Below are 15,287 nucleotides of genomic sequence, written 5' to 3' on the forward strand. Positions count from 1 at the left end.
TGTGAGCCGTTAGATCAAAACAAGATTCAGTGGCTGGCATTATTAGGCCTTCCATGGTTAGTGAGTGTCAATGTGTCATATATGGTCTGAAAGTTGCGTGAATAGTGTGCTTTTAGAATGCTTAAAAGCGCTTTCAAATAGTCAAAAACATTTTTGCTTATATTTGGCAAAAAAAAAAAAAATAAGCGTTTTTTTGTTCTAAAAACACTTGGAAACACTTCTAGGTGAAGCACCTACCAACTGCTTCCTTAGGAAGCACTTCCAAGTATATTAACAAGAAGCACTTGAATTTTTTTAAAAAAAAAATCTATGAATTTCTGACAAAAGCTTCTAGTGAAAGCACTACTAAGCAAAAGTACTTTCTACATAAGCACTCCCAAACAAGCCCATAGTCTGCTAAAGCTGATAGCGGTACTGAAACTTGTGTCACATGGCATTTAAATAATTGAAAAAAGTTAATCTCACATGGCATTTTCTTAATAGAGACGAAAAAGACAGAAAGACAAATGGAGAATGTGGCGTATAAGCTGGGTATGAAAGGATCTATATATGTAAGGCGTAGGGGTCTAGAGAGCGGTTTGATGATGATATGGAAGCAGGGCTGCGATTTGAGGCTTCTTAATGTCCTATTCTATGGGGCATATTGATATGCAGATTGTTAGTGGGGAATATCATGGGGTCTGTGTTACAGGCTTTTATGGCACCCTAAATGCAAGTCAACAGTGGCACTCATGGGCATTGTTAAGGCGACTGCATGGATTGCAATATGGGCCATGGCATGTGCTCAGGGATTTCAACGAAATTTTCTCTGCTGGGGAAAAGTTTGGAAGAAGTGATAGGCCCGAGTTCTTAATGCAAGATTTTCGTAAAGTCATCGACTGCAGTCTTACTGTCACACCCTAATCATGGAATAAGAGTTAGGCCCCGTTTGGGATTGCGGTGGAAGACCCAAAAGCTGCTGTGGATGACAATTCTCAATCACCTACAGCAGTTTTGGTGTTTGGTAAAAAAATTAAAAACTGTTTTTTCTCACAATTCTCAACTCCCCACAACAAAAATAGAAAGCAGGTGTCTAGGTGCTTTTGAAAGATGCAGTGAATCACAGCAACAATGAATATTTTATTTTACCCATAATATCCTCATTGATTTCTATATTTTTAATTTGTTTATTTTAAATTAAAAAATATGTCTATTATTAGTTATATTTTATATTGTGATAATTAATTATGATATTTTATTTGCACGATTAAAATTATAATATACCTAAAAAAATAATAGATATAGTTATTTAATAATGTTGTTCTTAGAAAAATTATGCTAATAAAAATTTGTAGCCAAAAATTTAAAAAACAAGTAAAACACATTTTATTTTTACCAAACAAATAAGTGAAAGACACTTTTAGCATCATGTTTATTTTAGTAATTATACACAGTCACAGCACTTTTACATTAACATTTACCAAACACTTTGATACCGTTTTTTACACTCACAGCACTTTTGAAAACATAATTTACCAAACACTCAGTTGCTTTACTTTACAGCTGACTTTACTTCACAACTGTTTTACCTCACAGCTGTTTTTTCACACAGCAATACCAAACTGGCCCTTAATCTTGGATTAAGGTGTGAATCACACTCTAATTATAGAACTAGCTCCTATAATCAGAATGTAACAAATGAAAATAATATAAATAAAAATAAACTCATTACTTACAATATACAACAAAATATATTCAAGCTTAATTTACACTATACAACTTGTCTCAGGGTCTTAGATTTTACAGAGCTTCCAAAAGTAGGACTAAACTTTAGACTTTGTTCACACTTATTTGCAAAGACTATGTCGTGCTACTCCTCTTAAGCCCTGCAAAGTTTAAGACCTTGAGACAAGTTGTATGGTGTAAATTAAGCTTGAATATATTTTGTTGTATATTGGAAGTAATGAATTTATTTCTATTTATATTATTTTCCTTTGTCACATTTTGATTATAAGAGCTAGTTCTATAATTAGAGTGTGATTCACACCTTAATCTGAGATTAACTCTTAATCCAGAATTGGGGTGTGACGAGTTAGTATCAGAGCACAAGGTTTAGAGAATTCTAGGGTTGAATTGAGAGTTATGAGTTAAGTTTGGGATTTAGTTTTTCCCAGAGTTTAGAATGCCATTAAGATTTGAATTTTGGAGTATTTTGTTAAAGACTTTACTAAGTAATTAGTATATCTTGGGGTTTAATTATGATGCTTATTCGAGGTAGGGAGATCTGGGGGAACTTTGACTGCAAATATATTTGATTTTATTGAATCTTTGTTAAAAAAATGCGATATGTGTGATTATACGTGACTTATATGAATTATGTGAATTATTTGAGCATGATAGGAATTAGTTATTATTATAATTTATTATTCGTGCATTTATTTGAATGTAAAGCATGATTCATTGAGAAATGGAAGTTATGGTGATGAGAAGGGATTGAGAGTTAAATTTAGATTTCGTAGTGTGCGCTAGGCGTGAAGCATCTTCAGTTGAGACTAAAATGATCTAAACTCCCAAGGTGCATTGGGACCTTCGGCAGAGACCAAAGTTAGGATGTGTGGTAATTTATTTCTTTAAGAGATTGTTAATGAAGTGCAACATAACATTCATGAATTGTTAAGATTAATATATTATATATTATCTGTTTCATGTTGTATGTTTCACTGAGCTTCAATATAATTAATTTTGCATGATAAGGTTGAATCTCCCTACTAAACCATTGGTTAGAACTCACCTCCTCTTAAACTTTGCAAGTCCAGAAATTGAAGATCCAAACCCTTAAGAGGAGTAGCACAACATAGTCTTTGTAAATAAGTGTGAACAAAGTTTGAAGTTTAATCATACTTTTGAAAGCTCTGTAAAATCTAAGACCCTGAGACAAGTTGTATGGTGTAAATTAAGCTTGAATATATTTTGTTGTATATTGGAAGTAATGAGTTTATTTCTATTTATATTATTTTCCTTTGTCACATTCTAATTTATAGGAACTAGTTCTATAATTAGAGTGTGATTCACACCTTAATTCGAGATTAACTCTTATTCCAGGATTATGGTTTGACACTTACTGATATACCATTTGTGGGCGACACTATTACTTAGGAGTGCATCAGGGGGGAGCTACTTTTGTCAAGGAAAGACTTGATAGAGGTGTCATTAATGCTAGCTTGCACGACCTTTTTGAGAGGGTGGTCACTCATCATGTGTAGGTTCCAGGGTCGGATCACATCCCCATTCTTGTGGAAGCAACTTCCCAAATCTCACAATGGTGGGTGAAGGCATGTGAAGCGCCGGTTCCTTTTTGAGCAATGATGAAATCAGGAAGTGGGTTGTGAGGATACTATTCGGCAGGTTTGGGGAGATAGTGTAGCAGATGGCCGGATTGTATGTGGTGCATGGAGTGAAGAATTGTGGTTTTCGTTTGACAAAATGGAGTTCAGAATTTTTGGGGGGGGGGGGGGGAAGAAAGGAAGATAAAAAAAGCTTCAAATTGAGATTGAATACATAAAGGGCAACCCATGCAATACCAGGCTTTTTAGTAGGAAAAAGGAGTTTGAGCTTTCTCTTGAAAAGCTTATTGATCAGGATGAAGTTTATTGGCGCTAGCGATTGCATGTTACGTGGCAGAGGGAGGGAGATAAAAACACGAAATTATGCTTGCGCTAAAGAAAGGAGAAGACAAAATTATATTGCTGGCATGTTAAATGAGGATGATGAGTGGATCACTGATTATACAATGGTGGGATGTATGTTTTGTAACTATGTGTTAAACCGTTTTACGACTAATGGTGGTATAGAAATGCACAGATTATTGGACAAGATTGAGCCGAAAATCACCACTGACATGAACATCAGACTTCTACAACCCTTCACTAGAGATGAGATTGAGTGGGCATGCAGTAGATGCATCCTTCTAAATCTCCATGCAGTGATGAGATGTCGGCGATCTTCTATCAACGGTATTGGCCTATTGTGGGGGATGTGGTGGTTGATTTTTGTGTTGGCAAGAGAAGCTCATTTTGAAGGCTGGGAAGAAGGTGCTACTGAAGGCTGTTGTGCATGCCATTCCTATTTATTATATGAGCATTTTTATAATGCCCAAAGCGGTCTGTCGAGAAATAACCTCTATGTCTTCTTAGTTCTGATGGGGAAATTCAAAGAAAAAAAAAGACATGCATTGGCTTAGATGAGAGGAATTATGTTCTTTGAAGCTGGAGGGAGAACTTGGTTTCACAGATTTGATGAATTTTAATAGGGCTTTAATAGCAAAACAAGGGTGGCGGGTGATCACTTACCCCGGTGCATTGTAAACCTAAAGTTTATTTTATGATCTTACTTATTATATAAATAGATTCTAATTATTTTATTATTTTTATGTTGTGACCAAGAATGAAAAATTTGACTAAGCTTGAGTTTGTTGAACTTGATATCTCGTGAAAGAATTACCTATCATGGGTCTTGGATGGTGAGATTCATCTTGAAACTATGAATCTTGGGAACACAATCAAGAAAGGCACAGACGCATCCCAGCAAGATAGCACTAAAGTCTTAATTTTTCTCTGTCACCATATACATGAAGGACTTAAGAGTGATATCTAACGGTCAAAGATCCACTAACTCTTTGGCATAATTTGAATGAGCGATATGATCACCAGAAAATTGTGATCCTTCCAAAATCTTGCTATGATTGGATGCACTTGCACTTCCAAGACTTCAAATCTATTTTTAAAATACAATTCTGCTCTGTTCCAAATTAGCTCCCAGCTGACATTGTGTGAAGAAAAAAAAAACTGATAAGGATATGTTGGAGAAGACTTTTTTTCACATTTCACTCTTCGAATGTGCTCCTGTAGTAGCAATATCGAGAACGTCAATTCAAAAAGTATGCAGATCTGATATCTCTTCTCTTACTTGATGAGTATAATTATGAGTTTTTGATGAAGAATCATCAATCTCGTCCAACAAGATCATCAACATTCCCTAAAATGAATGTCACGACATCACGTGACCAATGCCCATGGATGTCAAAATGTTTATCACAATGGTGAAGGTCGTGGTGGTCATAACCATAACTTGAGTTTCAAATATACTCAAACTTCGCATCGATTACCACCATAAGTGGAATAATGTCAAACATGACAAAGGGAAAGGTCCAATGAATAAGGTTATTAAAAATTCTGAGAATGTCTGCCACACGTTTAGGCATACGACAATTAAGTGAATACTAATTATCTAAAGGATCAAAACACCAATTTTCCTCCTCAATATTTTCCAGAAAATTTTGGAACTTCAAATTAAATTTTAGAAAATTAAAATACTAAAGACTCTTTGGAAATTTATAGTATAATTTTTCGAATTCCGAAAAATATGAGATATGCACTGTTAGTTTTCTAGACACAAACAAAACATTTTCCGTGAAGGCGTGAAACTCAAAAAACCTCTCAGTCTTGACGGAAAATAAATTTTCTTCACAAAATAAAGTCTAGAAAAAATTTAGAATTTCCTAGCTTCACAAGTATTTTCTCAACCCATTTGAGTTAGTTTTCTATGGAAAAAAATAGAGAGTTAGAAGTCTTTAGTGGGTTCAAAAAGTGGTCATTTTTCCAAATTTTTCTTGAGGTTTTTTTCTTTGTATTTTCGTTATTTTTTAAGAGTTACTAAAAGTCATTCATAAAAAGGTCATTTTTCTAAATTCACTAAGGACCGTAAGACTTCAATAGAATTTCCCGTTGTCTAGAAGACTAGATCACAAACAAAATGATCCCAAATGTCGTTAATATAAAATATAAAAGTACAATAATAATGGGCAATGGCTTAGTTGACAGGATGGGAAGCAGTGGGGCTGAGGACTGGCAGGTAAGGAATTACGGCGTCTTTCTCTCATTCATTTCACCTCACAATACAAATTATACATCCAACTGGTCAAAGAGGGAGGGGACTACTCATCTCAGCCCAACATCTTTCTCTCTTCTAATTCTTCTGATTCTTCTTCTTTTCTGAATTCCAGGGTTTGTAATTTTGTATTGTCCGCATTGTAGAATGAGCGTCCATTAATCCCCCTTACTGTTGTAAATGTTAATAAAGAAACAAACAAATAAATGTACTCGAGCAATTTGAAAGGGTTCATATTGGCGGTGGTCTCAAGCGCCTTCATAGGCTCCAGCTTCATCATCAAGAAGAAGGGTCTCCGCCGGGCCGGCTTTAATGGCCCTCGTGCCAGTAATTCTCTCTCTTTTTATTTATAAATCATTTTTTTTATTATTATTTTATGAATAATTGTTAATTTGGCGACTCTTTCTTCTTGGTTCAATTGTTAATGTATAAGGTGTCGGGGGATATGGGTATCTTTTAGAGCCTCTGTGGTGGATAGGAATGGTTACAAGTAAGTTTCTTTGCTATTTTTCTATTAATTACTACTTGTTCTGATTAACTTGTTTTAGGCTCTGTTCATAATTTGAAGAAATTCGAGATTTTATTCCATTTTTAACTTTGCCCAATTTGCCCTGTGCTAATGAAATTCTATTTTTATTGGTTAAAATTTTATTCTAAAGATTTCCTTTCAGTTGGAATTTGCCCTTTACTAGTTTACTTTATCTATTTTTACTCTGCTAGAAAGGGTTGGATATTCATGATAGTCATGGTTTTGGACAATTGACAGTGGTTGTTGGAGAGATAGCCAATTTTGTAGCATACATTTATGCACCTGCTGGGCTTGTGACGCCGCTTGGTGCGTTGAGTATCATTGTTAGGTACATTTGATTTCCCAATTCTATATATATACACACACCTCTGTGTGTGTTTCAGTCTCCTTTTCAATCATCAAACCATATTTCTGATAAGGTGAACTGTGTATGGATATGGGCAGTGCTGTTTTAGCGCATTTCTTGTTGAAGGAGAAACTCCAGAAAATGGGGATGTTGGGGTGTCTTTTATGCATAGTGGGTTCAATTGTGATTGTACTCCATGCACCCGAAGAGCGTTCTCTCACTTCCGTAACAGAAATCTGGGAATTAGCAATACAACCAGGTATACTGCTAAAAGGTTAATAACTAGTGGATGCCCATATCTTCTTATGCTTCTTCATTTCCTTCTGATTGGTTTGCTTTCTTGCTTCCAGCATTTCTTTTGTATACAGCCTCGGTGGTCGCTGTAACGTTAGTCTTGATTTTGTATTGTTCTCCCCGCTATGGCCAAACCAATATACTGATTTATATAGGAATATGCTCTGTAATTGGATCATTGACAGTAAGTTATTCTAGCGTTCCAGCTAACGGTTTCAATACCTCACTTTTAAAGTAACAGTTTTGGCTTTCTCATGTGTCATTAGTTTTTCCATATTGCAGGTCATGAGTGTGAAAGCAATTGGCATCGCAATAAAACTCACATTAGAGGGCACAAACCAGTTAATTTACTTCCAAACATGGATTTTTGGAATGGTTGCAGTTACCTGCATCATCACACAATTAAATTATTTAAACATGGTCAGTATCTTGTTATGCACTACTATAACACAACATGACAGCTTTGTGTCCTTTCTCTTCTCTTTTTTTTTTTTTTTTTTTTTTAATTTTTTAATTTTTTACCTATCTCTTGGCTACGTTTGCGTGTATCTGTTTTTCTCTTAATTTATTGATTTTTTATTTTCTGTCTTCAAAAATCTGAGAGATGGTAATTATTGTCACATGAAATTTTAGATGAGTGTTTGAATGTAGTTCCGATTATCCATTAACTAGAATAGGGGAAGAATCAGTGTTCAGTGAGTTTGTTTATTTATTTATTTCAATTTATAATTATTCTTCAAATTTAAGTTGATGAAATGTAACAAGATGAGATAAGGACCTAGCTTTTGGTACATCTTCTGGTGTATGGTCTTGGATAAATCAACTTTATAAATATGTATCTTGATGTTTTATAGGGTTGGGATTTGAAGCAATAGGGTTTAGGAATACTTTTATGTAAGAAAATTTTGATGTAAATGGGTTTGGGTTATCGAATTTAGATCTTTAGATTGCAGGTAGTTTTCTGACAAACAGATTGAAAAGAACACATCTAGGTTTCTTAAGCATCATCCTAGTTCCCTGAGCAGTCAGACACTCATGAAACTTTAAAAGTCACTGGAAAACTCTTTATTACCAATGCATACTTGACGGATAGCAGAAGACTTTATATAGACCATTTCCAATCCTTTTCCATCATGGGCTAGGATTCCTTAATAAAAAGAAATAGAACTATTAAACCAACTAGGAAACTACTAAAATAAATTAGGAAGTCTTTAAACATAAAATATACTAAATAATTTCTGACACATAAAGTTCCAGAAAATCTAGTATACCCTGAGTTACTAAAACTGAAAGAAACCTAATTAAAATTTAACCAAGAGCAATAATACATTATGATAAGGCTTAGTTAACCCAGGGTTGCTGATGAAAGGTCCCAAGAATGTTCTAAACCATCAGAAATTTCCCAAATCAATGCTCGGGCCTTGGAACTGACTTTATCCTTCCCTTTTTAGTCTTTAACTGGTGCTGCCAGCTACATACCTCATCATCAGTGAGAGACCCCCTTTTACTACACTTCAAGATTAGTCTGAGTAGAAAAGATCTTGCATCAGATCGGTAAAAACAATCTGTCCTACCTCAAGTATACATAAACATTATTTATTCTCATCTTTATTCTTTCTTTTTTGTGTATGCATGTGCATGTATGAAAGATGCGTTCAATTTGCTGGTATAAATTACTTATTTATCTTATTATGTTTTGGTCAGAACTGTGAACGTTTTTTTTAGCTTGTTTCTAACTCTGGTGTGGTTGCAGGCGCTGGATACTTTCAACACAGCAATTGTTTCTCCTATCTATTATGCTATGTTCACATCTTTTACAATATTAGCCAGTGCAATAATGTTTAAGGTATCATCACGTGAGCATGATGTGCTTGAGAGAGAGAGAGAGAGAGAGAGAGAGAGAGAGAGAGAGAGAGATTACACTGTATGTTATAAATCTAAATGAGAGAGAGAGAGATATTACACTTTATGTTATAAATCTAAAATGTGTACTCTTTTGGTAGGATTATTCTGGTCAAAGTGCAAGCAGCATAGCCTCAGAACTTTGTGGGTTCATCACTGTGTTATCTGGAACTGCTATATTGCATAGTACAAGAGAGCCAGATCCACCTTTAATTACAGGTTTGCATCTTGTGTGTATCAGATGCTTGACTGTTAGAAATTCACATGTCTTGTGTGTTAAAATGGCAGCTACCTATAAATTAGAAGCTTAGTCCAGTGCTTTTTCTTAATGTATGATACATAGGCCTTATTGAATTCTGTTTTTGGTCCAAATGCTGGCTACACAACAGGGAATTTCCCTCCTGTTCCTTTGAAACTTTTTCCCTCCCTTGCCTGGGTTTGAGTCTTGATATCATAAACCAAATAGCTATAAGATTGCAGTATCTAACCTAAAAGTCTAAGCTATTAGGTGGAGACACGCAACATGTATATATTAGCATTACTAGACACTTAGCTCAACCAATGTGGACTAGTGATGAACAAGATACGTCCTCAATGAACATGGGAAATTTTAGACCAATAAGTTTGGTGTCAAGTTTATATAAGATAATCTCAAAGCTGTTGTTGTTTTGATTGAGGGAGGTTTTACTATGGCTTTGGGACGATAGGGTAAGTGTTGTGGTCCTGATGGCAGTGAAAAGTGAAGTTATGAAGGTGATGGAGGAGTTTTATAGAAATGGGGTAGTTAATGCCATGACAAATGAGACTTATATCTGCCTCAAAGGTAGATTCAGTAAGGGTGTGAGATTTTAGGCTGATAAGCCTGTTGTTAAGTTTGTATAAGATCATTGTGAAAGTATTGGCTGCAAGGTTGGTAGTGTTTGTATTGGTTGGGCAATAACGTTGTCCTGTGTTGTACTGGTTTGATTCTTCCTAACAGGTTCAGGGAGGTGTTGAGTGGGACAATTTCAAGTGCTCAAAGGGGCATTTGTTAAAGGAAGGCGGATATTGGATGCTGTGCATTGGCAAATGAAGTGGCGGAAGAAATGGGGAAAAGAGAAACTAGGACATGGTTTTAAAATAGATTTTGAAATACCTTACGATCATATGGAGCGGAAATGTTAGATAATGTTTAGACACAGTTCTGTAAATTTCTCTATTATGATAAACGTGAGGAGGGAAAATTGGTGCTTTAAGAGGTTTAGAACAAGGAGATCCACTTTCACTGTTTTTGTTCACACTAGTAGTGGATGTGTTGAGCAGCATAATGGAAAGGGAAAGGGAGGTTCAGCTAGTGAAGGGGTTGAAAGTGGGGAGGGATAGGGTTGAGTTCTTTCATCTTCAGTTTGCTGATGACACAATATTTTTTCTTTCAGGGGAGGAGCGGATTTGGTTAAATATTTTAAACAGTTTTGGAGGTTTTTTGTGGTCTTTCTGGTTTAAGATTAATAAGTCAAACTGTTCATTGGTGGGAAATGAGGGTAAAGTGGAAAGGTAGCTGGTTCTTTGGGGTCTGAAGTTGGATCCTAGCCATTAAAGTAATCGGGACTACCCCCTTGGTGGGAATCCAAGCTCAGGTGTTTTCTGGAATCCGGTGTTGGAAAAAGTTGAAAGGAGATTGGGGGTGGAAAAAAGCATTTCTTTCTAGAGGAGGTAGATTTACATTAATGCAAGTAGTTTTCAGCAGCTTGTCATTATACTATTCATCTCTTTTTAAGATTCCTTGTGGAGTTGCAATGAAGTTGGAGAATATTATGAAGGATTTTTTGTGGACAGGGATTGAGGAAGGGAATTAAGAGCATTTAATTAGATTGGAGGTGGTGCCATTAGCTAAAGAAATGGGTGGATTGGAAGTGGGAAGTTTGTTGTTGAAATAAGGCATTTCTTGGTGAATGGTTGTGGAGGTTTCCTTAGAAAGGGAAGCTTCATGACATAAGGTTATAAGGAGCAAGTATAGCTGGGATACCAAAATCTTTGGTGAGGGGATCAAGTCGATGCCCTTGAAAGGACATCAGCCCCAAAATATGACTCCTCTATAAATCATTGCAGATTTGTGGTAGATAATGGGGAGAATGTGAGGTTTTGGGAGAATGATTAAGCAGTTCATTCTCTTGACTTTATACCCTATCCAGGTTTCACAATGTTTGCAAGTACAAAATGGCTGTTAGCATAATTTTTAACAATTTGAAACATTAAACATCTGCACATGAGTAACTTCAAATAATAAAAACCCAGATTCCAGAACATGAAATGAAAAAAGTTCACTTCGAAAGCAAGATTTGATTGTTGGGCATCTCTTTTGAATTTAAGTAATTTCCAATCTAACAAGTCAAAAAATTGTTGGCCAATGCATGGCTCTGGCCAGTTAGGACTGAAGAGGAACTCCCTCCTCAGTTAGGCTCTGGGTATATATTGATTGGCATAGAAAGCGATGAGACCAACCACTTGAAGTTATTGTTAATAAGAATTATTCAATGTTGCCCTGCACTTTCACCAATTTATACCTATCAATATATGCCATTAGTGGTGAGGAGGAAGTTCCTCACTTCCCCCTCGCCAGGAGTTGAGCATTGTTCAGAATCATTTAAAACCAATTTGGATACAGAAAGAACAAGGGCATACAGATAGTATTCTCTCGGTGGTTTTTAGATTTAGCAGTTTTAGGGTTTTTAACATGTAGGGCCAATATGTTCTCCCACCTTCGTCCAAAAAAAAGTAGGGCCTTTGTCCAACATTGATTGGAAGACAAGTCCTGTGTGGTTTTAAAGTTCAAAGCTACCAGTAGTCTAGGGTTAAATCAGCTGTTGAAGTGTTTTTAGTTATCTTAGATTCTAGAAATTTCAATATGTGAGTTCCTTATGTGACCCAAAGAGGTTGGTTCACTGTCAGGAGCTTGCTCTAGAAAGTAATGGTCCTAAGTTTGAATTATGCTAACCCTTTGTGCCACCTCTGAGAGATTTTCCCCATTAATTACATGGGGCATGCAATATGCAAACTGTATGTGTTTGGTGGATTAGCCAGGTGCTCTAGAAGACCCAAATACCTTCATGAGGAAAAACACAAAAAAAAGGGAGGTTTTAATTTTTTTATTAGGTAATTATAATTGGAGTTCTAATCTTTCATGGAAAGCGAATCGTAGTTCCAAATGTCTTATTGTACTCAAGGAGTTCAATTTTTGATAATGGAACTAGGATTGTTCTGTTTATTGAAGCATGCATGCCTAGAGTGTGCTCTCTCTCTCTCTCTCCTCTCTCCTGTTCTCTTCCCTCTCCCTCTCTACAATCTGGATTGTTAATGGTGTAAAACTGACTCTCGCTTCCTTGTTTCTTATCTATTTACAGCTCCATCTTTCCCATCCAAAACCCTAAACGTATTTCCTACAATCTTGAGCAGCTCCCAAACAACCCTTCAAATAAGCCATTAAAAAAAAAAAAAAAACTCGAAACAGATGCTGCCCCTAGAATTTCTGCAAGCAGAATTCTTGAAGTCAACCCTTCTGTCCACATTAAATCTAATATTTAATGAATCTGTTCATTCTACAAACCCTGAATCTTCCCTAGAACTGCAATCCTTTAAATGTCAAATTTGCAAACACTAAAAGGCAACCACATACATAGCAATTATAGACAGTTTTTCCCCTTGAGACTTTTAGTGTGCTTCTCTAAATGCTGTGGAAGTCTTTTAAACTTTTTTTGCATCATTTTTCTTTGTTACTGTAGTATATAATCCGTTTTTTTTTTTCTTTTATTTATTTCCTGTACTTCAATTAATGATATCATATACTTTGACTTCTAGTGCAAATAATTATAGAGTTGATGACTGGTCAGCATTAAAAAATATTGCATAGGCGTATACACACTTTTAATTTATTAAATGTAATATTCTTGGAACAAGCAGATTTTGATTGTTTATTTCCATGAAGTTCTGTGCTTCAAGTGCTGGCTTTATATTTTTCCAGCTGGATCTTAGAGTTAAAATCAGATTGTCGCGTTTAGTAGGTAACTAGAGTAATCTGTTCCCGAAATCCATTAGGGCATGTAAATAGAAAGGTATGGTGGCTATGTTGCACTGATGCGGGATACAATAGGATTTGATGCAGCGATACAAAAAATCTCCAAAAACTGTTTACTTAAAGATAATATATACTTTAACTGCCATAAATCCACACTCGCTGGACTGATAAAAAAAAAAGGCCTGGTCTGGTCTGGTTCAAAATGTATGACACCTACTGACTGTCTCTAAGAAAGAAAAAAGAGATTGAAGAATACATGGAAAGAGAGAAGAGGATAATCCATAGAAAGAGAGGAGATACGTAGAAAATGCAAAGCTGAAGAGGAATGAGAGAAAATAAAATACAAAGATGAAATAGTGGTGGAGAAGAAATGACATGTTCTGGTGCTGTGCAAAGTGAGTTCTTTTCTTCTATTTCTTCTCTTTACTCTACTCTTCTCCTCTTCAATGAAGGCAATCAGAAAAGTTGAAAACCTATCCCCCTTCCTTGTTTTGTTAAACCAGGAAGGAGAAGAGAAAGAACGCATCTCTTATGCTACCGCATTTAAATTACTAATCTTTTAATTATCACACGAAGACCCCTTATTTTTTAAAAATCACAGTAGACCCCTGATTTTAAAAAATTGGAAAAAGACCCTTGCTGTCTTTTGACCTTATCTTGATTGTATCCATCACGTATCCTTGCCATATCCAAAAGTCAAATGGGCCAAAAAGTCAGCTATACGCTATTTGAAGTATTCGACATGTTTCCTGCCTTTCCGAATTGGATAGTCCATATATACAATTTCTGAAGTATCTGTGCTACATATTATGGTACAAGGTCTTTTTCTGATTGAAGAACTAGCTTTGAGGACAAAATGATGTTAAATGTGATGGTGAAAAGGCCACATTCCCTATGCACATCTTTTAAGTTACATGGGCAGGGTTGCACCTTGATGCAAGAATATGTACAATTACTGGATGGCTTGCTAAAATCTGTGATATGATTTTTGTTGGGTCAAATCTGCGATTTTATTTTATGTTTGGGTAAAAATTATATGCAGTCCACTGTCTTCAATTCATATTTAGCACTTTGTAAAAATTGTTTATGCTTGTCTTCAATTCTTCGCATGCAGATTTGTATACACCATTATCTCCTAAAGTGTCATGGTACATCCAAAGTAATGGGGAATGGAAACAGAAGGACGAAGATGGTTCAACCCCTAATTTCATCACAATTCTTCGGCCAGACTATTTCAAGTAACGGAATATGCTTGAGACATTTACTCCTTAGTTACATCACATGACTTCAGCATTGAAGGGTCACCCCCAGTTTCATCACATTTCTCCAGCTTGAGAACCATAGAGATATGCTTGAGACCAGCAATTTTTTGAGCTTTCTATTCAAATTTTGAGTAGTGGTATTGCGCAATTGTCAAATAGCCATAGTTTTAGGGAGTGAGTTATTCTCCATCAACCCCCCTTGTTTCTATCCTTGTAATTTGATTTAATTGGTTTATGTAATTTAATTTAATTGATTTGCTTACCATCTATAGTTGATGCAGGAACCTACTTTCTAAATGATCATTCACCCTTAAGACCAAAGCTTAAGCGGATTTTAAAATTTTGATGAATTTTTTTTTGTTGGTACTGACATAGTAATCTTATTCAATCAATTGCATACGAGTTAGAATATTATTCTTGAGACCACGAGTTAGAATATTATTCTTGAGACCACAGTACATTTGGTCTTTCGGTAGGAATTCCTATTTAGTCATTGGAAGGTCTATTTTATTAGTATTAAGCAGAAAATAAATATATTCTATCTGTATATCGTTTATTTTTACAAAAGACCATATGAAATAGAACGACCCTAGAAGGGATATAATGAAATTCTTTGATTAGAAAAATGAAGGGTTTTGATTGCAGCTTGAAAAGCACATAAACGTAAAGGGTTTTGTTGGTTCTTTCGAAGTAAATGCTTAAGCTACTGGTTATAGTATGAGTTGACAGTTATCTAGTAACTCTTCATCTATCTTATCAATTTATCCAACCTTTTTCGAGTTGATTGAGGATCTCGTATGGTGGATGATGTCCACTCTTACGAGCCGTGCGTTAGTTCTTGTGTTGTGCACTTGTGCTCATGTAATGGAGTTACTCCAATGAGTTGGATCAAGCCCATGGGCTGTCCTGAGCTCTCAAACCCATATGCGCCTTTAGCCATCTTTCCTCTAGGCCAAACAAGTGGCTTGTTATTTGCAG

General features: G+C 35.6%; 1 protein-coding gene across 1 annotated transcript; it reads left to right on the forward strand.

Annotated features, from left to right (window-relative positions):
* The first annotated feature begins 5,830 nt into the window (after positions 1 to 5,830).
* LOC147283724 (putative magnesium transporter NIPA6) lies at positions 5,831 to 14,585 on the forward strand. The gene is made up of 10 exons (XM_086243587.1): positions 5,831 to 5,889; positions 6,041 to 6,252; positions 6,359 to 6,415; positions 6,692 to 6,782; positions 6,899 to 7,059; positions 7,151 to 7,278; positions 7,377 to 7,514; positions 8,848 to 8,940; positions 9,098 to 9,215; positions 14,162 to 14,585. The coding sequence occupies exons 2-10, from the start codon at positions 6,132 to 6,134 to the stop codon at positions 14,287 to 14,289; spliced, it is 1,035 nt and encodes a 344-aa protein (XP_086099713.1). The 5' UTR covers positions 5,831 to 5,889; positions 6,041 to 6,131; the 3' UTR covers positions 14,290 to 14,585.
* The last annotated feature ends 702 nt before the right edge of the window (positions 14,586 to 15,287 follow it).

The sequence above is a fragment of the Dryas octopetala genome, chromosome 5 (genome assembly GCF_963921425.1).
Source record: "Dryas octopetala chromosome 5, drDryOcto1.1, whole genome shotgun sequence".
NCBI classification, from domain to species: Eukaryota; Viridiplantae; Streptophyta; class Magnoliopsida; order Rosales; family Rosaceae; genus Dryas; species Dryas octopetala.

Bases quoted from the DNA above. Each gene is read 5' to 3' on its own strand.
- LOC147283724 (XM_086243587.1), top strand. From the start codon at position 6,132: ATGTACTCGAGCAATTTGAAAGGGTTCATATTGGCGGTGGTCTCAAGC. The intron at 6,783-6,898 runs GTACATTTGATT...GGATATGGGCAG, and splicing joins GCGTTGAGTATCATTGTTAG to TGCTGTTTTAGCGCATTTCT. The intron at 7,515-8,847 runs GTCAGTATCTTG...GTGTGGTTGCAG, and splicing joins AATTAAATTATTTAAACATG to GCGCTGGATACTTTCAACAC.